Source organism: Perna viridis, chromosome 13 (genome assembly GCF_037379345.1).
Source record: "Perna viridis isolate PV_CMFRI_1.1 ecotype Kerala chromosome 13, ASM3737934v1, whole genome shotgun sequence".
NCBI lineage: Eukaryota > Metazoa > Mollusca > Bivalvia > Mytilida > Mytilidae > Perna > Perna viridis.
Window position 1 is genome coordinate 9,210,173 of NC_142457.1, and position 26,684 is coordinate 9,236,856.

General features: G+C 33.6%; 1 protein-coding gene across 3 annotated transcripts; it reads left to right on the top strand.

Annotated features, from left to right (window-relative positions):
• The first annotated feature begins 1,611 nt into the window (after positions 1-1,611).
• On the top strand, positions 1,612-26,581 carry LOC148599479 (uncharacterized). 3 transcript variants are annotated; one of them, XM_088557610.1, is made up of 9 exons: positions 1,612-1,823; positions 14,708-14,761; positions 16,260-19,055; positions 19,446-19,572; positions 20,182-20,358; positions 21,811-21,955; positions 22,803-22,892; positions 24,594-24,645; positions 25,184-26,581. In XM_088557610.1, exons 3-8 carry the CDS (start codon positions 16,325-16,327, stop codon positions 24,642-24,644), a joined length of 3,321 nt encoding a protein of 1,106 aa, XP_088413736.1. In that variant the 5' UTR covers positions 1,612-1,823; positions 14,708-14,761; positions 16,260-16,324; the 3' UTR covers position 24,645; positions 25,184-26,581. The 3 variants fall into 3 exon arrangements, with proteins under 3 accessions (XP_088413736.1, XP_088413734.1, XP_088413735.1); XM_088557608.1 differs by lacking the exon at positions 1,612-1,823 and adding an exon at positions 10,644-10,934; XM_088557609.1 differs by lacking the exon at positions 1,612-1,823 and adding an exon at positions 10,644-10,934 and having other exon boundaries at positions 25,203-26,581.
• Positions 26,582-26,684: the final 103 nt, after the last annotated feature.

The following is a 26,684-nucleotide window of genomic DNA, read 5'->3' on the forward strand; positions in this document are numbered from 1 at the left end:
GAACGCCCTAGCTCCCGGCTAAGGTTCTGAGCACTATTTAGTCGCCTTTTACGACAAGCTAATTAGCGCTGCTGCAGGCCTATTCTTTTAACACCCGGACCTGCACGAGGCTATCCTTCTTTGATTTACATGCACCTCATTTAACAGTTAATATTTCCATATAAAACCTTGCGCGCTGTCTGGCATGTAAATATTTAATAAATGATAAAAATTATGAAGTGCCATTCTTTGTAAGAGAATTAGGCAATGAGTGGCACATTCTGTTTTTTTTCTCTCTTAATTGTGTCTTTTTTTGTTTCAAACATATTCAATACATCTAGAAAACAACTGAAAAGTTATTTTCAAATTTATTCTAAAGCATCTATCTAAGTTATTTTTTTTACTGATTACACAAGAAAAGTGTGCGGGAAAATTTCTCGTTATATTTCCACCCAGTTTAGTATACCTAAGCTATGTTTGATCTCACAATATCTTTACAAACACTTTGATAGTAATTTCATGAGAATATGCGGTATAAATACTTGGATAATGAAATAAACAAATTTTGCCTGATTCTTATACAGAGTAGTACTTAAACTCCACATCGCTCCTTTCTTTATTTGTTAAGTACACGTAAACCTTGCACTCTGATATCATCCTTTAATCTGCATTTCTCCGAAATTGTGGTTAACTTCGGAATGTACTCTTACATGCAACCGTTCACCTTAACAAAGTCAATAGGGTAATTCATTTTTTTCCTCGGCCTGACATTTAAATTCAACACTATAATTACCACTGTGTTATTTCGCACAATATCCTGGTTAAAGTATCTAAAAACAACCAAAAGTATAATAAATGGGTATGATATGGTGTAGTCATGCATGTTGCCTATAGAAGCAAGCACCGAGAGATTCAACATTTTTTTATCTTCACTTTAAACTTAGCGAGCAGCTCCGGCTGATTCACATAATATGTATATGGTCCAGAAATATTACACGTAACCTGTGACGTGTAAAACGCAACCGCCAGCTTCACAGAACAGCGAAGAGAGACGCGTAAGAACACTTGTCGGTGCACTTTCCCGAACTTTTTCACGAATATTTGATGAAGAAGGAAAAAAGGGAATGCATTGAAAACGACCGGATATTTTCAATGATTATTGATCCCGATGGGTGTAAATTTCTGACTTTCTTGCTGCGAAATTTCCATTTCAAGACGGTTTCTGCTAATTAGCGGACGTATTCCTGAACCATCTCAAGAATGCTATTTTCACGTGTACACACGTTGTTATTTAGCTCACTGTGCTCGCTATCATGTTTATTTATTCCAGTTTGCGGTCGTACATTTAAAGACTTATTCTCATGTTTTGTGTTAAAAATATCATGATTTTACCAATACTAAAATGATTATTAAGGAGCTGTCACAGCATTTACGTGCCTAAATATTATCACGAGCGCCGCGGAACACCTACATTTGTGCAGAGCTTATTTCGTGCACGAGCTAAATCTTAATGTGTTACACGTGAACAGCGGATTGATATGCATGTTGTGACGTTTTGGCGGTAGAAAGTCTGGACGTGAAATTACCGAATTTATAATCAAAAATTTTTACACAGGGAACATTCGGTAAATCACTGCTATCTATACTAATAAAACGACATATTTAAGTTGTCGACACAGGTATCAAATGTCTCTTGCAATGAATGTCTGAGGTTGAAAAAAGTATTTGCCTTGTCGTGTCTTTGTCCTGCAAAGAAAAATGCTATAAATCAAGTGTTTTAACCGGATTTTTCAGGATTAATACTTTGGCGCCATTTTGCTAGAATATTTCTATGTAGTGAATAGGTGAGTAACAAAAATGTTCTTGTTGGCGAGGTATGCAAACATTTACAAATGATCTATGATTATTATGCAACATCCATGTTGATTTAACCAAGTTTAATGTCAAGGTCGACTTTGATATAAACCAAATTAACATAGTCCTTTGCATTTATCAAAAGTATCTGACCGAAGGCTTTGTCAGGCAAAATTGCATTTGTTCCAGAAGACATTTTCATAGTTTTCTTTTGAACTTATAGAGAAAAGTCAAATATACCATTCGGTTAGATAGATCAAAAACTAACTTTGCAAATTCGGAGTTCCCACATTTGAAAATATTGAGACGTTCTGGAGTGTTTTGTTTTGCATTGGAAAAGCATACGTACTTTAAAGTTGTTTAACATGCAGTCAATGATTTTTAAAGGAACAGACGAAATATTCAGTTAATTAATTCACTGGTCGTGACACGTCTTCTAAAAATATAGTACCATGCAAATTTGATGTACATAGATTTTGCAAACAAGAAACGATGCGATACTTAATTTACATGTTTCCCTCAGCTACCCCGGATGTTATATCATTTTTAGAACTAGAAAATGTTTTTTTAAGAATTTTGTACATTAAAAATCCATTAAAATATACTAATCTAGTAAATGTCATTTTGTCGAACTAACTGAATACGCCTTAGACACACAATTAATGGGCTATTTTAAACTATTTTTGACATGCACGTATGATCCCGTATACACAGAACGTTGTACAAAGCTAGGAAGAAAGAGTAATGTGTGGTTTAAATTGGATTTATAATTTAGTTCGTGGACTGAAGTTGGAGTACAGTTCACTATTCACTATTCACTATTGAAAAATGAATAGTAAGCTAGTTTACTATTCATTATTTGAACCTACATGAAACATCAGACAGGTCGTTAAGTACATGTAGATATCTACTTCACGACTAGCGAGATGAATATCTTACTTTTCAAGATTTTGAAATGAATAAGTCGTTAATATCTCAACGGTATCATTTATGATACTAGGCACACATGCTACAGATAAAATACACTCGGGGGCTCAGGGGAACTCCAATATTTCTTTGACCTCTTATATAAGGAGTGTTCCCTTGATTATGATACACTACTAAGACACATGTAAACTTTATTGACATACATGTATCATATTTTGTTTTCCCCACCTATTCGCATATTTGCAAGCTGGAAAATGGAATATTAAGGAAGTGCCCCCAACTCCCACACCGAGAAAATACAAGATAAAATTATAAACATTCATAGTAATATATTAATGTTACAATACTTACGACTAAGATATAGCAAATCAATATTTATTAGACTTGAAAGTAAAAATTATCACGATGAAAAATGAAAAAAAGAGAGAGGTTTAATTAATGATTTTGCATCTGCATCTGCAACCACGTTCAATGAAGTATGAACCTACATATAAAAGAATGAATAGACGAAGTCTGGCAAGCAGTACATATACATTAAGCACAAACGATCGTCAGTTTAGCTGCGTGGTGAACACCAAGACGCGATATTTACGCTGTTGCCGTACGCAGCATGTCTTTACATTTCTTAACATTCCGTTCCCGTCAAAAATATGACAGCATTTAGTTTAAACATATTTATTCAGCAAAAATACACATGTCATTTAATACAAAACAATTTTATATCTGACAGGATCTGGAAACAAGCCTCAAGGCTTTTACAAGTCCATCTCATGCGAAATTGACAACAGTACAAAGATTGCCTGCTCTTAATACATTTAACATAATTTAAACTGTTAACAAAGTGTGAAAAAGGAAATGGTGAAGAGTTCAATTTTCTTTCTCTTTAGAATAATTTCTGCACCTTGATAAAAACTTCCTTATTTTGATCATCGGTCATCTGATCAGAACCAAATAGTAAAATGTCGGTACTTAACATAACTGGTAAATTTAGGGAAAATAGAGTCTCATTACGAAGTTCTCGATATCTATCACAATGTAATAAGAAATGAAAAATTGATTCCCTTCTACCACAAACGCAATTCAGTGAATCCACTAGGTTGCGGGAAAAAAGATGTTCATTTAAAGAACTGCAATTCATTCGAAGTCTACCAAGTAAAATCTGTCCAATTCTTGATCCTCTATGATAATAGGCAGCATTTATGTTACTATAACAATCATCAATGAAGAAATACTCCAAAAGAAGCAAAAATACACAATGTACTATTTTTTTGTAAAAATACTTGAGATTTAAAAACAATACATGTCAGGAATCGAACAACAAATAAATTGTAAATATAGAGTATTTATTAGCTAAATAAAAATTCTACAAGTTCTTCTCGCAGATCCGGTCCTGATTTCTGTAAAAGAAAACAAAGGTTACTATTATTCAGACAAAAAAGCCCAAATGTTTCCTGAAATTTCTAACGCAAGGAAAAAGACAAACTATAATAACACTGTATCAAATGATATTACTGCTAGGAAACAACTTCAGAGATATGTAATAGGCGCCATAATTGTAATTCTAAAGGTTAACGTCCGAGAAGCAATATTTCAGCTATAATCAGACGTTGGACATGAAATTGATGATAAAATGAACATGAAATGATGATGAAATGAAAAAGGGATGGGACACAAGGACAATGGGGTCGACAAATTTTGATTGCCACTGGAAATAGGGAGAGGTGGGTAGGGTCGGGCAATTTAGCCTCCTGTGGCGGAGCCCTATGGTTCCTACTCCGGGAGAATACCACAGTAGGGTTCTTTAACATGCGAGGAACGTGGCATCTTTCCCAACACGGTGCACCACTATAGTTTGCGGTCAGGTTTTCCGTATTATAGCCTGACAACCCCAGCATGTAACACTTGCACGGGGCATTGTGAATATGAGAAATGTCGTCCAATTACATTCGGTGGTGTAGGAAGAGTAACGGATTAGAGGTGTTATTCTTCTGCGCAACATAATGAAAGAAATATAAAGTACGGACGGAAGAAAGGACTACGGGGTACCGAATGGGAGTTGATTTTTTTGTAATCAAAATAGATTTTGTGTACACAAAATTGAATTCCTTCATAACAAAATCATTTTTTTCGTACAAAACTATTTTACACAGACTTGTTTTATGATCACTTCATTTTATAGCATATACGGGGGACCCAAAGTGTCAATTATGGTATCTATGGACGTAAACCATTGTAACTTTGAACATTTTGCGCATAGTGTTATCCCCGAATTAGTCCTATCTTAGGATTACACAGTAGGTATTCCTTTCATCCTACTTGGAAAATGCGTAGAAATACTTGTTTGACGATAAAACTCCAAAAATGAAACAAAAATGGTTATGGATTTCTGTATAATTGACATAATATTATTTCTGTGGGTAATTGATGCGTTTAGTAGCTTTAAGAACTATTTAACAAGATGTAAAGTAGATTTTATTGTGCATTACATTCGAGCTACACGAATGGGCAGGCTACAATCACTACTACTGAAATCGTAAAATTATTAAAAAAGGACAAATTAAATAAATTATATATATATATATATATACAAACGTCTCAGAATGTGACGACTCTATTCGCTACACTGCTCCATCGGATCAAATTGATACAGGGAAGATATGTAAACGTATAGAAAGGTCTGAAAAATTCCCAACGATGTTAGAATTGTCAAACTTGCGATGCAAATTTTGGTCGTTTCCTCCGCTGGACTCGAACGCGTACCGCTGTGACATCTATGGCAACACCGCCTGCACAAAGTCCAGTGCTATAGACCACTCGGCCAGCTAGGCTATAAAAATACAGCTTTCGCTGACCGGGTCATTCCTCCTCGTAGGATTAATTTAGGGCTCTAACTTGGTACACGATGTATGGTAGAACGGGACAGTTCATCTAGGTGTTATTATGTAGGATATAGGATCAAATTAATGATGCATGTCACAACAAATCAATATTATACAAACGTCTCAGAATGTGACGACTCTATTCGCCACACTGCTCCATCGGATCAAATTGATACAGGGAAGATATGTAAACGTATAGAAAGGTCTGAAAAATTCCCAACGATGTTAGAACTGTCAAATTTGCGATGCAAATTTTTGGTCGTTCCCTCCGCGGGACTCGAACTCGTATCAATAATATTGATTGAAACCTTAAAAGAAACTTGATCATTTAAATGGAGAAAGTGTAGTATATAAAAATATATATCTACATCTTTCGAATTAGATATATTTTTTATCAAAACTCATAACTGTCAAAAACAATCATATAACCAAGACAAAAATACAAAAAATTACAAAGAAAAATCCCGAAATCGGAGTTGAATCGTGTTTTCTAACAATTTAAAAGAAATGGCTAGTTATTAATTCATATTTTTAAATCATCGACTCGACATAATATACTATATAGTACATGTATTAAATATTATGATGAAATGATAACTTACCTTGGAACTAATTGGCATGTGATGACACCGTCCACAAAACATGCATCGGCACCAAGGATTGTCTGTAGCTTTATAAAGGTTCTAGTACTGCGATACTCCGTCGAGGTGGGCTTTCACATTTTTATTTCTCTAATTTTATCGGACATGATAAAGAGACAAGAATGGGCACATAAATTTCACACTTCAGTATTTAAGCAAACTCTTTATTTTGTTATCATGACAGATTACTGCCATCACCTTTAAACTCATCTCTTAGTATGGAAAGAACTTCTTGTGATGTTCATAATCCTTGCAATTGGTGGGTGATAATTACGTAAAAGTTCGTAAACTGTATGTGTACCCGGTCTGAATCTCAACCTAATGTAGTATACATGTGAACAACTACAAAATATAAAAGGAAGACATTTTTATTCAAGATGACACCGTGCAATCACGGCTTGGTATCATAGGTTAGCCTTGGTCAGGGCAAATCGTTGAATTAATCTGACCAGATAAAGTGCAATCGGGGATAAAAAAATATCAATATTCATATTACCTGGGATACCGACGGTGACTGTAGATCTACCTCCAGCCTAATATTCACAACTCCAAAACGCCGCCCATCACGTTTAGGGGTAATTACTCTGTGAAATATATTTTTCGACCTATGCACAGTATATTCTTGGTACAAAATATATAATCCATAAAGAAAAAAAAGTGATTTATTTTCTAAGTGACGATTTTATTTTTTTTATTTTTTTTGTTTTGTTTTGTTTTTTTTTTGTTTTTTTGTTTTTTGTTTTTTGTTTTTTGTTTTTGTTTTTGTTTTTTGTTTTTTTTTATTTTTTTTATTGATGAATAGTAAATATAGTGTTAAAACTTCACAACGATGTAAGAACTGTGAAAAACGCAAAGCAATTTTTTTGCTGTTATCTGTCAGGATTCGACATGTATGAAGATACCACCTGCACTCTAGCACCCTAGGCTACTTCATATTCTTTTAATGAACAAAGTTGACACATATCCAATATGGACACGCATGTTGAGCATAGTCAATTATTCAGCAGCAGTATATATAAGCACAAGAACGTACTTTCAATAATTTGTAACCCACATTAATATTATTATAGTTAAGTCGCCAACGAAGTTTTGCGACTTGTGTGTTTTTGATTTTTCTTCTTGTGAACGTAAAGATGTCCGAGCGATGACTCGGCGCCCGTTTATTTGATTCATACCAAACTCAAAACTCAAGCATACTTAGGGGTTGTGCATGCAATTTATGAATTTTAAGATACCCACCAAAACAAAACTCGAAAAATGAGAACACAATCCATAAAATTACTGGAACTATTTAGTTACAAGTGTGAATGTAAATATAAATAGCAACTATTGACTTGCTGCCATCACAGGCATCAACACTATCTTTAATAAAGCCGCATTTTATTCAAAATGGACATCAAATCGGCAAACTTTCAACATTATTTGATTTTTCTAGGGTTAACGTAAACACGGCCTTCTAATTCAATGTTGGCTTCATAGTTTGGTTGATACCGACTATTTGCAGGTGAAACCGAACCTGCATCGCAATTTAACATGGACTGGTCGCCGACATTGAATTTCCATAATCTTAATGTTTACATGCATCCACCACCGAATTCCATGCATGAATGTGACTCGTTTCGTGACGTCATGATACAGTAAAAGCGTTTGACAAGACTTGTCGACATTTTTATCCAGTTGTAAAACAGTTACCTTTTTCATTTATATTATTGTGATGTGTGGTTTTCACGATATAAAGTTCAAAATCAATCATAAATTTAAATTTATGAACTCATTTTAGCGCCCATTGTCAACAAGTTCTTCAGAAAAGTGCGTCGCCGGTTACGCAAAAAAGGAATAACTCTGCAACCGTAGTGTTGTATAAGAATCATTTTTCGGCATTGAATTACAAAGAAAATATTTTTCAAAATACTTTTAAAGTCATTCACATTATAAAAATATTTAGGTTACAAAAACAGAAAGCATTTTCTCCCGAATGTATTATATTAAAATGAATTAGCAGACTTGTACGGATTTGCATACCCATACTGCCGCTAGGATATTACTTCGCGCTGTGTCGTGAGAGGCGCAATAGAGGTACTTGTTGTAAACCACGTAAAAAAGCGATTTTACATAGAATTGACTTCAACTAATATTTTTTTTATATTTGCAGGATAAACACAATACAAAACCAGTTTCCTAGTATATCGGAAATATGGGTTACTCGGCGCGTAACGGGTAACCCTGGCAAAGCCTCACAAAACCCCCGTTTCTTAGCCTCATACCCATATTTCCGATATGCTAGGACACTGAATATGTATTGTATATTATATATCAAACGCTACTTTAAACATCAAAAGTTATATTATACAGACATGTGCCATGTGGATTGATAACGTTCACATGGCTACAATAATAACGGTCAGCACAATCGTTTTCTATCGTAAATTTATTTGTCAAATGTAAATGTGTCATTGTCTATGTAGTAATAAAATTAAATGATTAAATTCAGTTGTCATTTAATATTCATTAAAAATACGTAAAAAAAAACATGGATAAATACGTAATCTGCCGACAGCGAATACAGAAAAAAAGACAACCTTCTTCTGGAATCATTTATCTCCCGTATAAACCGAACACACGTCTTAAGTGAAAAAAAGTTACGGTTTAAAGTTGATTTGATTTCCACATCCATCCATCATAAAATTTTCTTACCATCGTCGGTACCATCGTGACCATCATAAAAAATTTAATCAAACTTAAAAGTTATGAAAAATGAATAGTAAACTAGTTTGCTATTCACTTTTCAATAGTGAATAATGAAGAGTTAACTATACTCCAACTTCAGTCCGGTAAATTTAGTTGTAGTTACGACCATATTTACAACTACGTGTACTATTTTTTCAAGTTTGTCGGTTTTCAGTTTAAACCGACCATACCGCTGTTTAAGGAGGTAGACCTAGGGTAAGGGACATAACTCTTGAAATCAGTGATATGTTTTTATTATATTCAATTTTAACAAAGCCTCTCAAGCTTTCGTTTGAAGCAGAATAAAATGAATCCAAGTTAATTAGATGCTTACATAAGGCTGATGTAAAACGCTGAAATCAAACATTCCAATGATTTTTAAGAGTTATGTCCCTTACCCTAGGTATACCTCTTTAACTAATATACAACCAATAAATCAATATTTAATGCAACTTTATACAGGGATGGGTTAAAGTAATAACACATTATATAAGTGCAAAAGGGAGGTAATAATTAACAATTAAAATATCTTGAAATGTCAAAGAGTCAATGGCACGTGCCAGTGGGCTCATCAATGCTACTATTTACTTTGAATAACGTTTAACCCTCTGTTTAACTAGCATACAGTTTCTTAGTTTGAAAGTAATATGAATAAGGATAATTTTACTTTCTTTTTTAGAACTCTTTACCACTTCGTACATGTAAATTATTTCATATACATGTAAAATGTGAGGTTTTTTTTTCTAGAGTTGAAATTGCTTGCTGACATGCAACTCAACAACTTTAAATACGGTATTTCAAATTAAACACTACACAAAATGAATTTATTTTTACAATTCATGCAATATCAAACACGGTTTACCAGTTAATTACGTGATCGAAATGGGTACAAATGTACTTTAAAAAGACATAGTACAAAAGGTCAAGGAGTTAAATTTAGATTATAAATAAATCCTTGAAAAGGTATAGATGCTTCATAATGAATTAGAATACTTTTTCGGCTGTTTCCCAGATATAATGAACACATTTGAGTAAAAAAAATAATAATTTGAGAAAAATGATGTGTCTCTCATTGCCTCATTCTTACACAGAATGGTACTTTAATTTCAATTAGCTTTGCTGATGTCTAATGTTTACATGTCAACAAGTCTTGCAGGTGTATTCCATATACAACCCATGTAAAATATTACAAAAATGTAAATAATTTAAAATTCACCCGGAAATGTCACGCAAACGCTATGTGAAAAAGGTACATTCTAAAAAATAAATGTCCCTTTTAAGCTTTATCAGAGTGATATATAGTGGTATCTTTGATTGAGTCTTTTCATTTGTTTGATATATTAATTCTATCTTAAACAAGTATATAAACCTCCATTCAATTCGTTATCTCTGATTTTCTTTTCATTCACAAACTTTAACTCAAATGTTTATCGTTCGTCCACATACAGGGGCTGGGATTGTTTGAAATAACTGTGTTATAAGGCCAGGCAGTCGTATCTTTATAAACCCACTTTTTGTTTTTAGGTTAAATAAACATATCTTATGGGAAGGACTACGCTTTGTCAAAAAGATAATAAGAAAATACGAATATGTTCGGTTATATTTAAATTAAGAAATGTGGGTAGATTTCCCCACTCCCGGTCCTCTATAAATTGCGTAAATAGATTTGATAACGAAATGGCCCTCGATCATTAATTAAATTTTAAATTCTATAGAATGTCCCCCTGTTATAGATTGGAAATGGGCACACCTAGAAATGACTAAAATTATCAGTAGTGCGTTGCATTTAAGTGCTTAAAAAGAGGAAAAAGTCATAATTTGGATTATTTCTTATTTGGAAATTGGACTTTTTCGTGTTCGGAGAATTTTCATTCTAATCAAGACATACATTTTTACACCTGAATTCAGAGAAATAACGGAATGAGAGGTAAAGTGTTACTGCAACGTCTGTTTTAACCTTACAAAATCATGCGGTATTTAGTGTTTTTTTGCGTTTTTTGTTTGTCTTTTGTTTTTTTTTTTTTGTTTTTGTTTTTGTTTGTTTAATTTTTTTTTTATTTTTTGTATTTGTGGTTTTTTTTTTTTTTTCTCTGTATTTTTGATGAAATTCTACATGAAACAAAACGTGAGACATGTCATAAACACGAATGAATGTTTGAGGTAAATCGCTTGTAAAATCTAGGACATTAACATATTTGTGTTTAATTGTGAAATATGTTATCCACAGTGGTCAGATTTTAAAGGGGATGGATTGTGTTACTTGAGTATATACAGGGGCAACTCTCTCGATGTTCCTGTGTATAATGATTTTCGGGAACAGCTGCAGCTTGCCCTGTGGTGTGGAGCTGACGTTTTCATCCGGATGGGGTTGTTGTCTCTTTGATATATTCACCATAGCTATTCTCGTTAGGGGACGACCATTAGATTCTTAAGAGGGGGTGGGGCTGGCAAATTTTGAAGATAAATAATCTGTCTTCGATTATTTAGGAAATAAATAATCTTGCCTCATCATACCAGAAAATAAATAGTCTGACTTTGCAAATTGCTAGAAAATAAATATTTTGATCTTGGCTTGTAAATTGATAAATAAATACCTGAACTCCACAAAACCTTTAATAAATTGGCTCGCCATCGTTTCATAAATTAGAAAACTAATTTTCAAGAATGAATTTTCAAAAAATGCCAAAAATATTACCCTTACCCCTAGAAAACTGGTCTTAGTATCAAACAGAGTTCTCATTCACAGCATACTGACATGGTACCCAACATATCTGATTAATTCAGGCTTTTAGATCTTTTTAGGGTTACTATAAAATCGAAAATATGGAAATTTTTAGAATTTCATAATTTCTTCAATCATTATATCACCCGTTATTGTCATTTTCTTCATAACTCTATTGTTAAAACAAGCTTTTCTGTGATACGATACATTAATATAGTGTCTTATCTTCCTAATGAGTCTATGTAATAAATGTTTGAACTATTCCAAGTCCAATATAATTTTTAGTATATTATCGATGCTAAAACAAGTTGTGTACTAGTGTTTTAATTTACGATGTATTCAACATACCTGCTCATTTCAGGCGCGTATTTTTTTACATTCGATATGACAATAATGAGTTTTTCATAAAAAGGTGTATTTCGGAATTTCATAATTGTACACGGTGTATATGCCAAAAATTAACATTTTAGTTCATGTTGAGGTTTTTTTTTCATGGGTAGGGGTGGCAATATTTCAGCTAACTTGACTTGGAAATGTTCAAATATTTATTACTTGGGCTCATTTGGACGTTAAGACACTATATTAATGTACCATATCACACAAAAGCTTGTTTAAACTACAGTATTCTTAAAAAATGAGAATAACGGGTGATATAGAAGAAATTCTGAAATTCTGAAAATTCTCATTTTTACAATTTTATAGTAATTGTAACCCCAAAAAAGAAAATCTAAGTTCCTGAATTGATCAGATATGTTGGGTTTATCATTATCTTAATTATGAATGCCGAAAATGTGAGTTTGATGTTGTGTCGGTATGATTTGAATGAGAATTCTCCGCCATACAATAGTCATTTGTGGCAAGTTTGTCTTGGAACGATTTAATTTAGGGACGATTGCAACATTGACTATAACAATATTTCTGCTCGTTTCTTCCCCCTGTTCTATGTCTCCCCTTTGATTAGTAAAGTTTATTTACATTTCGTGCAGTGATTTAAAGCCTTTATTACTTTATACTGGCTCTGTTTAATACCGAGACCAGTTTTTAACACTTTTTTGAAAATTCATTCTAGAAAATTAGTTTTGCGTAGTCTTTTTTGTAGAAGATTAAATTATCTATCGAATGACACCAAATTTGAGACGTTTAAATTAAGTTGAGCAATAACATGGAGAGTCGAACTTAAGTGACTTTTTACGGAAAAATCGAAAATCCATTTTTTTCATTTTTTGATAAATTCTGCCTACAAAAATCTCAAAAATTCACCAAAAGAATACCAGAAGTATGAATTGTGATAATACTAAACAGAAAATACCAAATAAGCCATACTCTACTGAAGCATAAATACTCTAGAGGTTTTGACATGAAAAAATATGTCAATTTAAGCGATTTTTCGGTGTGATAGGGGTTCATTTTACCCCAAAACCGTAAATGTTACCACAAATTTCTTGATACCATTGTAAAGCTGAGACATTGGGTGACATGATGATTCTTATACGTGTATATATGTCAGTTTATTTTATTTTGTTGAACGAAGAGAAGAAACAAAAAACCATTAAAATTGGATTTTTCCCTCAACGAGAAAAAAAAGACAAAAATGCTTCAGTTTATTTTTTGCCGACAAAAAGATTCATTAATGAGAGGTGTAATGGTACCTGAAAATCATATTTTGGTTGATGAGTGGGGTACATTGGAGTTTATCTCAGCCCACGTACTATAGTTAAATATTGCAATTGTAGATTTCATTCATTTACATAAATATGCAAATCTATCCCCTGAAAAGTCCCTCGCAACATGTCCTGTTAAATTTGGGGCATATTTCAGGTCAAGGAATATCCTGTTGTATATAATACCCAAACCACATATATTTTGGTAACCCGGATATGCACATTTAAATTGTTATAAAAAAAAAGAATCTAGCCAAGGTTATGATAAAAATAAATATTCACCAGCCTGGAAATAAAATTTCTGACCTGAAAAAAAAAAACAAATTGCCACCCACCCACCCAACCCCCCCCCCCCCACTTCCCCAACTAAAATTTAATTGTCGTCCCCTTTTATATAGACACGAGGTATTGCTTAATTGAATCCCTATCAAATTTTGATAATTTTACAGTCCTAGCTACTCGATTTTACGTTTTACTAGGATTTTATGGATATCTGATATGCACAAACATTTTGTAAGTAGCTCGTTGACACATACATTTAAAATAATGTACTTACATGTTACAGTACATACATGTACGTGTCAGCAAGTACATGTATATTATTCATTCTAGCATATAATGCTTACTAGCTACAAACCATATACGTGTTATTCGTAGGCGTTCTTCACTCAGGACTCACAATTTTCCTGCTGTTTAAATACGCGTTTAGAAATAGTTTTAAGTCAATCTACTCACAATAGCATAAATGTACCTGTTGTACTTTGTGAATGTTAATGGGGATTGTTTTTGATGAAATAGTCTTCAGCAACAACGAAAACTTGCATTGCATAATTACATGGATCTGTTTTAATTTTAAGTAAAAAAAATGTGTTTGTTGACATAAAATGAAAAAAAAAACGTACTTAATTGTCTGTTTATAGAAGTAAAACATCTCAGTGTTCTCTTTAAAGAAAACTACAGAAACCTACGGAAGCCTGTAGGTGTAAAGACATTTTCATGCAAAATCATTTCACATAACTTTTATATAAATGGAGTAAATGAAATTTCTGACAGTTCATGGGAAATTCATATGATTCGAGTGTTAAAGTGATCTACGCATGCAATTTTCACATGTTTATTAAAACATTCTGTTAATTCTGTGTACAAATTTGGCAAATATGAGCTTAGACCCCTTCCAATATCCTCCTGATAATTTCTGGAACGCTCCTAGGTTAAAATGTATGTGTGTACTATACATGTACGTACAATCGTATGATCATGCTTAACTTCATGCTTGTGTGCGCTTTCAATTTATTATATATCATTTCTAATTCACAGGACAAGATCTGAGCTATGTTGTGGTAGTTTTTGTTGCAGTGGCGCATTTTACATGTAAGTACACTGGGAATTGTATGTACTGACTAAATTTTATTGTGTTGTTTTAGTTTATATTTTACCTTACATGTACTTTAAAGGGTGCTTTTGGCCTTAAAAACTAATTAAATCCCACCGAAGGTCAACAGTCAAAAGATGTTGGTCATAAACCTGGCTTTGAGTCGTTATTGTCGTTAGCCAGTAGGACTTTGCAAACAAAAGTATAGCTGAAGGGATTTATTTATCCTTTTTTGCAAAACTATTTAAGGGGGTAGACCTAGGGTAAGGAACACAGCTCTTACAAATCACTGGAACGTTTGTATTCACCAATTTCATCAAAAACATGAAAGCATCAAAGTAACTAGGACTGATTCATAAATGATTTTGTTTCAAAAGAAAACTTGAATGGCATTGATGAAATTGAATGTGATACAAACATACCACTGATTTCAAGAGTTATGTCCCTTACCTTAGATCTACCTCCTTAAGTTGTCAATAAATGTGCATCGAATATTCCATAAACAAGAAATAAAAAAATGGAAGCTTTAATTTATCAAATTACAAAGTGTTTTAAAAGGTTATATAACTCCTCTCCTAAATGAATCTGAGAAATTTAAATTCTGCATGTATTTATGCTTTGTACATTTATGTTTATAAGATAACTTAAATAAAAGAAAATACATGCCAATAGTAACAATAAAGTATATATAAATAGAAACAGGCCCAAAAAGATAATGAAAGAGTATTATGGAAATTTGATAACTGAGAAAGTTGACTCTACTGATAATCAAGTTCATCATTTTTATGTAAAATAATTTACATTACATTCTAGAAACTAAATTTTGTCACAAAGATGAAAATAAGTGACCATAAATCAATGATAGAAAAAGACATTTACAATAAAATTACATTTTTATAAAATAAAACAAGAGAGATAAAGATTATGTAATACCTGTAACGTAAGCGATGATGAAAAACATTTCTTCTTATAATGTCAATAAAATTTAAAGAACAAAACGAAGAAAATAATTCTTCTGTAAAATGCAACACCTCTAATTCTCAAGTAGATAACAAGAAACTTTATTCTTGTTCTGTTCATTCCAAAAGCCAATGCCTATAGAAAACACTTTGTTAATGACATCGGTTCATTCTAAATTTTGTTCAAAAAAATCTTCCATTTGAGATTATAAATTCATGTTTTCTTAATTATGAATGTTGGTTCGCAATTTACTGAAAAGGTATGAATGAAACAAATTACAAAGAGAGCAATTAAAAAATATTTAAAATAAAGTTACATTAGCCTTTGATCTTTTCATAATTTATTTGATATGTCACGGAGCTATGTAAACCTCCACTTAGATACAGAAATAGCCATGTTAATGAGGTAAACTTAACCTTGGAACACAGCGATTAGTGGGTTGGTTTTTCTATAGGCTGCAATATCTTAGGATTTGTCTGGTTTCCTTAATATATAGGACTGATGTACATTTTTTTATATATTTTCTCTTCAATTTAGATGTCTCTACGATTAATGGCAATGATACAAAAGAAAACAGTTCACAGACTGAATCATCTGTAATCATGAATCACACAATAATATCTGATAATACATTACCCCGACACTCAACAGCGAACACACCATTACGACACAACAAGTCCCCGACAACCGGGATTCTAACAGCTACGACACCTACTGTATTACCGACACATAATCATAATACAAATGTGTCGATTGATCTAACGGCATTTAGTGTCACTAAGTCGACAACTACAGAGATTGTCGAACGAACAGCAGATCAAGAACCTGCGACCGAAAATGACAAAGTCAAAACCGCGTCGACGGCCACATCAACACCACCAATAACAGTTCGATCCTTGAAGACGACAGAAGAACTAACAGGAACAGTTACCAAAGATTTGTCTCATAACACACTTCCATATCTAGACACATCACCGCCAACCACCACTGGATACTTTGAATATACAAATCAAGTATCAGATTCTCCAACAAGAAACGGAGATAATTCTGGAAATTCAGTTCTAACTGGTTCCTCTAATCTCGGAACTGAGGAACAAACTACTATCAGTTCGCTTGGAAACAAGGGAGAGATTAAAAATTCAGAAAGTATCACAACTTCGTTAAAAGTTGACACTGTAGGTTTTATGTCAACATCAAAAATGATTTCAGAAACAAAAACGGAATCAGTAAATATTATCGGAAACTTGACACCAATAACATCTAAGACACACGGAGACACTACACATAACATCACAACCACTTTAGAATCTGCGTCTAGAAAAGTCGATTTTCCGCAAAGCAAACCTATTACTGCTACTTCTGTGAGTAGAAGTGTATCAAATACGACTGCTAGTACACACAAAGGGACTCTCAACGCGACAAACAAGTCTGTAGATACTACGCTAAATGTCGAAAGTTCGACCAACCCGACTTCGGAAAGTCCGAACGTAACTCCAACCAACATTGACAACGTGAATAATTCTGCTGAAAATATAAGAAGCACGGAGGAAATAATTTCTGAAGTAACAACCGAAACCAATGAAATGAAAACAACTGATAATTTACGTACACGTACAGCTGAGGTCGTTTCCAGTCGTAAATCGCAAACTTACTCGCCAACAACTCGTAAACAAGTCTCCAGCAAAAACAGCTCGACACAGCCAAGTCCTCAGACCACTGGAGATGGAACTGAAGTAGCCACATCAACATCTAAAATTAACAAAATTGACAATTTGGTTACTGATAGTCATGTTATTTCTACAACAACCAAAGTCACTGAAAGTAACATCCCTGCTACAATTCAACGAAGCTCTAGAGCGACACCATCAACTATGTCCGAAAACAGCATTACCGAATCAAGTATGACCGACAGCCCTACTTTAATGATTTCCACTACTAAAAGTTTACCACCACCAAAATCATCTTCTACAAACAACAACGTACCAGCAAATACATCTGAAACAAAAACTTATTTAATTGACACAACTACTTCTGGTAGCCCTTTAGTATCCAACACGGTCATTGCAGAGACAACAAATAAAACAGCAGATGCAGGAAGCACAACATCAGCTAACACCACCATGGTATACAGTAATACAGAAGCAGGACTTACGCCTGCAAGAGGCACCTCATCAACGAACACAATAGTCTCAACCGAAAACATATCAATAAATACAAATACTGATACAGATTCTCAATCAATCAAACTTACTACTTCCGGTACAGGTGAATCTTCAAATACAACAAATCCTGACAACACTGAAGCAGCAGGCAAAATCGCTGTATCAAGTAGCACTATTTCAACAAAAACATACACTGTAGATAATACTCTATTAGCAAATACAACCAACATTGACAACGTGAATAATTCTGCTGAAAATATAAGAAGCACGGAGGAAATAATTTCTGAAGTTACAACCGAAACCAATGAAATGAAAACAACTGATAATTTACGTACACGTACAGCTGAGGTCGTTTCCAGTCGTAAATCGCAAACTTACTCGCCAACAACTCGTAAACAAGTCTCCAGCAAAAACAGCACAACACAGCCAAGTCCTCAGACCACTGGAGATGGAACTGAAGTAGCCACATCAACATCTAAAATTAACAAAATTGACAATTTGGTTACTGATAGTAATGTTATTTCCACAACAACCACTGTAGATAATACTCTATTAGCAAATACAACCACTACTATCGATACTTTGTCAACAAGTTCAACCGTTTCAAACTTACCAACTGCAACAACTAATGACAAAGAAACATCAACGAGCTTAACCACTTCGAATAGAACTACCTCTGCCAAAAATCCATTTAATGGTGTGACAAGTTCAGGCAGCAATATGTCAGTAACAACCACCATTTCAAGCAGCACCATCTCAACGGATGAAACAACTGACTCAAGCTCCATTTCATCAGATACATTATCTGCAACTAGTACATTAAGCAATATAACTAGCACAAAGCAATTAATACCGGCAAGATCAAATGAAGCTACCACAGGGCAACCTCCTGAAACATATGAAACTACATCACTGAGTTCAACAACTACAGTCAATAACAGTATGTTTCCTAATTCATTTACGTCTGATATTGCTAGCAAAACTACAACAGGTATCAGTCAACAGGCAGGTATGTCGAATATTGCGAGTACAGCTTTTGTAACTCAAATTGAAGTGACATCGGCGACCAAAACAACACCGACAACAAATATTTCAGTAAAAGGGTCGACATCATCTTCCTTGATGTCAACAATTCAAAGTACGACAACGCATCCCAAAACAACGACATCGAGTGAGTACAATCTATTTTTAAACTATGTGCTAAGGTAAATGTTAAGTGATAATCATCATTGAAATCTTTGATTAGAATTAAATCTAAACCATGTTCCTGAACCACTTCATCAAAAAGAAGCAGATTAACTAGTTATCTTGCAAATTTCGTAAAATTAGAAACATTTAAGTGGAGGAAAAAACCCATCGGTACATTTGCACTTTTAGTGGTCTTACACTCCGATGAAGATTCCTTCGCTGTTATCAAAATGCTTTTGTTGATGGATAATTCTGGTGTATTACCGACACATAATCATAATACAAATGTGTCGATTGTGTACACAATAGGCAAACCAGGCAGCCTAATAGATTTCAAATGATTTTCAACCTCTAATTGTCTTTTAAAATCTAGGTCCATGTGATAAATCGTATAAAAAGGTTTTGGGGAGCTGTCGTAAACCCTGTGTTGACGATTCCATTCAATGTGGTGTCCACGGCAGATGCTATATTACTGAACATAAAAATATAACCAGTTGTATGTAAGTCTTCTTCATTCAGGTGCACTATGTCGTAGTCAATCAATCAATCATTTCATGTTGAAATAATAATCCTTTCTGTGTTGCCCGACACGGACAAATCAAATTTGGTCCCGTTGCAAGTGATGTTAATTTCTGTGTTGCCCGACACAGACAAATCAAATTTGGTCCCATTGCACGTGATGTTTGAGCGAGATATTCTGAATGTACACGTAATCAAAGAAAAAAGACAATTGTTTTGTTGGATATAATTCAAACAACTGTTAAAGTCACAGTTTTTGTCATGATAGAATAAGCCCTTTATATTAAGTATATTAAGTAATGAAAAAAGTAAAAAAAAATTAAGGTAATGTTAGAAACAAAACTATATTTAAATTTCGTAAAAGGCAACAGGAACAGTGAATTAATGCGCCGATAGGTTTAGCGAAATTGTTCGTTTTACGTTTTCTCTTATGTAAGCATGCTTACTATAAAAAACTTAATCACGATTTCTTATGAAATCACGAAGTTTTATACTGTGTCAATTACATGTGTGAATTACTTCATTTTATTGTCAACTTCGATTAAATCATAAAGATAAAGTGATGTCATGATTTTTTTTTCTTTTGACAGATGCAAAGATGATGACAGTCTGTTCCAATATTCTGGAAAGAAATGTGAGGTCAAAGAGATGAAATCCCGATACGTCATAACAGTCGCTGCCGGAAGTTGTGGCGGGATCATACTCATTATTTTGTTCATTGTGTGTGGATGTTGGTGCTGGAGGAGGTCACATGATAGGGGATACGGGTGTGTATTATTTCAAAAGGCTTTGTTTAATCCCTTGAACATTTAATTTATTGAAGAGAATTGAACGAAAAATTCGAATATTTTCTATATATACACACACTATTATTCATTTAATGTCTTTCTCTACATTCGTTCAATTGTTAATACGAATGTATGGTTCCGTTAAAGTAATACTGAACAAATATCATGTTTTGTAGACGTACATGTAATCATAGTGCATTATTTCATTCATTATATACAATTTTAGTCACACAATTCTGAATTCTGTGACGATGTGTTTCCGCGATATTAGTATCAATTCCTAACGGTGTTGCAATGTTTTGTGTCCGTTCCCTGTATTTTGATACAATAATTGATTATTATAAGATGTACATGTACATTTGGGGCTTGTTTGTTTTAATCCTTGGTTTTCAATGATATTGTTTGCTTTAAGTTACCTTCGAAATAAGCCTATATGTTTCACAATTTGTCAAAACAAAGTTTGATAAAAGATTCTCAAATAAGATATTTCCCAATGGGTAGTTGAAGGGTATGATATGTGTATTCTGTTCAAAATTACACTGATGAAGTGTTTATGACCTTTTTTTTTTTTTAATATTCTATAAAATTACTCATTTTAATTACGTTCAAATCTGAAGTTTTGGACGGTTATTCCAAGTTTCCCAATTTGGAAAAAAAAATGATATTTTCCAAATAAAAAAATCTGTGGTTGTTTTGAAAAAGGCAAACAATGTCACTGTTTTTAATTTACATACATGTACATGCATGATGCATTCATGATGACTTATGCAATTTAAGATTCAAGATTCAATATTTTATTATACACGTAGTCTCGCTGCATGCAAACACACATATTTAATATATACATAGAACACATAAAACATTAGCATTGTATGCACCAATCTAAAAAGATTTATGAGGGACTGTTGAAAAACGTAACTATGTACCTTTATATACATTTTTTAAGTGTATGTATTTGTAGGATTCAGGCAAAATGGAAAAAATCAGAAACATGCGTGTCAAAAACCCACTGTTCTGACAATATAACTTAACTCAAGGATGCTTTCTCTATTTGAAAAGACCATTATTTTATCTCTGCATCTTTGGATTTGCACGTAAATTTTTCAATATTATGTTAGATAAATTAGGTTTTTGACAGAGTTAACTGCCTTTTAAATGTTCATTTACAGTGTATATTAATGAAATTAGATCTCATTGTCTCTAAGATGATATGGAAAATCTTGTTTTTCCCTTCATTCTGATCGTGAAAATAGTCACATTACACTATCTAAATGTAAATGAAGGTTTATTTTTCATACCGTGTTACACCCACTGCCTGATTCTTACAAAGACTGACACTTAATCATATAATCTGAACTTGTACTTCCCTTGAAAAGACACGAATATAACATCTATTAACCATACTTTCTCTTATCTTTTCATTTTCATAAGTGAATGGGATTCCCTTCATGACTATAGAGTCACTCCTAGAAATGTCAAATACATAGATGGGTTCAAAACAGACGGAACGTTTGGAAAAGGCAAAGACAACCCGGCCTACGATAAATATTACAGAGACGATGATGAGAATAAACAAGTAAGAAAGTGAAACCTTTGTAAACCAAACAGTTAATAAGCTTGAATCCTGTCTAAACCGAACGCTTTATATACTGAAATACTTCCAGTGTTATTTTATATGTTGCTGGAAACTATATGGGCAACCAGTTCGCTTTACCTGTGTATACAAGCGTGGATCCAAGGACAGGCGTGCCGGGCGTACGCCCCCCCCCCTTAATCGGTAAGAAAAAAAGTTTTCACCACAAGTTTCACTCCATAATATTATTTGCCTTGCTTTGAATGGCATTTAATTCAATTAACGCCCCCGCCCCCCAAACTCAAATCCTGTTGTTTTGTCGCCTGTTGTAGCCTGCCCTATGGTGTGAGGGTTTCCTCCTCGTTCGTTGATGACCCATGGATGGCTTTGAGCTGATATTTTTATGCCAGTGTGGTTGTTGTCTCTTTGACATATTTACCATATCCATTTTCGTTATAGTGTTAACCTGACATACCGTGAATCTTTCTTTACCCATTTTAATGAGATTTTAATGACCTATCTAAACTGAACAAAATTGTCAGTCTGAAGGGGTTCGGATTAGACAAGTTTCACAATACATGTATGTGATAATACACAAAAACCTGGTCTCGTTTTCACAAAAAGTCGCAAGTGTAAAGTTGATCGTAAGTAATGACTTCATTAACTAAAATAGCATTGTGACGTCATGATTTACGATCAATTTCACACATACGACTTTTTGTGAAACCGACGCCAGCTCCTTAATCGTACGGTATACCTTGCATAATACATTGTGTTTAAACAGGTGTGTGTGTATTTTATGACAGTAAAATGACTAGTCAAAATCTATATTGATATTTGATTTTTTTAGGATATAGTAATTCCCGTTGAGAATGTCGTTACTTCGGAAAAACAGTCACTGAAAGATCCATATGTGTATGAAAACAATAGCTTCTTATACGTATGTATTATCTGACTTGCACAAATAACTCGTATACCATGATACATACTTAGCATTACAAATAGATGTGTTTTCGTCCTTACATGGACAGGTGTAAGAATAATCAGGGGATCCAAGTTTCGAGCGGATATCAAAAGAATTTATACCAAGGACAAAGATCAGACTGGGCAAAAAGACACAAACAATGAAGAACATGAAATAACCAAAATAACACGTACAAAGAAACAAAAGTAAATAAACAACTCGAACTCCACTAAAAACTGGGTGCATGGACCAGGTGCATCGGCAGGGTAAGTGTCCGTTACCTTCCTAGAAAACACCCGTTGAGTAGCTCATACAATGTCAAGTCTGGGATTGACAAAAGAGGAAAGGGGCCAGTTCTGAGGACGAAGTTTTCTAGTGGAAATCATTTATTGTTCGTATCTTCTGTATTGTTTTGACTACAGATTTTAACAAGTTTGACTAGTATTGTGTGCCTCCCATTTGTGTTGAAATATACCTGAAACGAAGCGAGAGATTTACCGCGCTATAAACCCTGGTTTAACCCACCTTTCATTTTTGAAATGGCTGTACCAAGTTAGGATCATTGCGGTGGTTTCCACTTCCCAGTTTTTGTCCTGATATTGCCATTTGTTATACAAATTTTCGTTTTGATCATTCCTTTTGACTACTGCCTAGATTTTTTAGTTCGGTAATTTAATTATTACCTTTCATTAACAGGTAAACTTCCTGTCATACTGACTGAATCCTGTCTCTCAGTGCTTATTTGTAGAACGATGTTAGTTATTTCCCATACGCGACAATAGTAAAACTTGTGAAAAAAAAGTCCCCCTTTAAATATAAATTGACTTTTCCATGCAATCATTTCTTCATTTCCCTAGCTAAAAATGTGAGCAAAGTCATAGCGTAACCTTCTCGTTTCTTTGGTGTTTTAAGCAGATGATATATGGGATCAGAGTTTCCCCCTTTTCTGCGAAAGAGACATAAATTTTTAAAAATCATAATATTTATATTGTTAATAAATGGATTGCAAAAAATATAATGCAATTTGTTTTTAAAGTATAATCATGTAAGAGTCTGAAATTAATAAAACTGTTAAACATTTTGTGCATCAGCACAATTTGTCCAATCACAGTGTCCGGAAGTATTTACTTGTTATAATAAGTAGAGTATACAAAAGGCTAACCTAAAATAATGAGCAATAGTACCGTTCTACCTACAGTATAAGGCTTAAGATTAAATTCGTATTCATTTGATTATTATTAGGAGGACTTAAATTTGTCCTCTATTCATGACTATGTAATACCAACTGAGCGGTCACCTGTAATGAGCAAAAAAACTTGCTGTCCTTAAAGACTACTATTTAGTTACGACTATGAAATGCATTGTGTATAACACTGACCTATATATAAATGCCACATGTCTATTGTGAAACACATTTCTCTCCCTTTGAAGGTCACTGAAGACCGGTTTGACTGAATTGCGGAAGTGTCTTTGTAAATTAAAATTCATAAAGTTTGTTTGTTTATTTGTTTGTTCGTTAAACCCCAACAAACAAACAAACAAATTTTATGATTTTTAATTTACGATGTACCACAAAAACTTGCCTTTATACTTACATTTGTGCATTCTTATCTCAGAATAGTCCCAAAAGTATTCGTGTAAATTAATTCAATGTTATTCATTTTGTTTTTATTTAAGGGAGATATGTGGAAGCCACGAAGCTTACGATTGAAACCTGAAGAAAGTTGAGGTAAACTATGTTTGCTATACAAAACGATCGCACTCATGTATGCACTTTAATGTACGCACAGAAATAAAATTCATTGGGCTCCTGCATACATGTACTTTGTGCCCATTTTGCACTTATTATACCTAAGAAAGATGCAAAATTTACATGTACTTCTTTAATCTCAGTATTCAGGGATGATCCTATTTTGCTGTCGTTTACTTTCTATTTCAAGTGCGGAAAGAAGAAATTAAAAAGATAACCCAAATTAAGTAAAGACATGCATGCTTATCTACAATAAACCGTATACATATAGGTCTGCAGTGAATTACCTTAGACTTTCATAAATGTAGTGAACTACCATTGACTTTCATAAATGTCAAATTCAATCTACGAATATTGGTAAAAAATGTTTGTATCATGAGGGATATACAAAAATATATGTACCTCCTGCTTACCTGAAACTTATTGTGTTACATGTATGCTAGTTTGTACATATATATACATAACAACTGTAATTTTTATTTTTGTCAGTATATTGGATACTTTGATTTCATTCCAGAGTTTTATTTTTTTCTAAGTGGTTCAAGAGAGCATGGAATTATGAAGAAAGAATACTTCAATACTCTGACAATTTTTGGCAGGAACTGTGTAGATCTCTCTAGAGTGAATCATGTCTCACATGACGGAATACTCTCGGGCAGAATCGGTTCTTGCTTTTTAAGAGACTTTAGAAGCAAGATTGTTCGGACATTATGAAAATTCACGAAATAATTTATTGACGAGTATTCTTGAATGTAAGTCTAGTAGAAAATCAAGTAGCGAATCCCCTCTTGAGACCTGTAACCGCTTTTTACTAAGTACAGTATTCCTCCGCTAACTTGTGGATTTATTGCCTTGGCGTAGTGAATGTACTAATCTCTGTATAGGAGATAATGACCAAAAGTTAGATACAAGTAATAAAAAGTCATGTATGTTTCTGTGTACATTTCATAAGAGTGAATTCAAAAAAGGTCAATGATTGTATGTTATCATTTATGGCGAAATCTAACTATTATTAAGTATCACTGAAATGGACTTTTTACTGCATCGATTGTAACGTAAGTATATATGTCTCATATATTTTACATTGTCATGTGTGATTGGCGACGATACTAGTTTCTACATAGGTCGTGTAGCTGAAATATGTACATATACATGGTTTTTTTTAAAGATCTTTTTTTTTTCATACGGCGATATATAATTCATTGTCAATCAAATAACTCCCTTAGCGAAAGTGTTTTTTATACTTAAGAACACTTTTTTTATTTTGTTTTATATTTTGACAATGAAAAGCTTTTCGTCGTATCTGCCTCTACGTCTCCATGTAATGATGTGTTTACGTATGGATGTAGAACTATGTACAGATGAGATCAGTTCTAACCTCTCAGGGGAATAGTCAGAAGAGCCGGCTCTGGGTTAGTTCTTAAAGTGTCATAAAACAGTTCAAGAGCCAGCTCTTCCGAAAGTTCTGCTAGCAGAACCGGCTCTATAAGTACAGGTCTGCTACTAGAGCCCACTCTTCTGACAGTTCTAACAGAACCGGCTCTACTAGATCAGTTCTGCTACTAGAGCCCACTCTTCTGACAGTTCTAACAGAACCGGCTCTACTAGATCAGTTCTGCTACTAGAGCCCGCTCTTCTGACACTTCTAGCAGAACCGGCTCCACGAGAACAGTTCTTCTAGTAGATCCGGCCCTACTAAAACTGTCATAAGAACTGGCTCTATAACTGTTCTAAATCTGTCATAGAACTGTTCTTCTGACATTTCTATGAGTTTTGTAAAAGGTAAGAACTGATCCCATCTATAAAGGGACGTACTTCTAATACATTATTGGATCGTTTTACATAAATCTCATGTAAGCATCTATGCATATTTAGATTGATTGCATTACTTTCCAAATGAATGCTAGACAGGCTTTGATGAAATTGAATTGATAAATAGATATTATTTTCTTTAAGACTTATGTCCCTTACCCTTGGTATACCTCTTTCAATTCCTTTGTTTGATTGTTATGCATTTA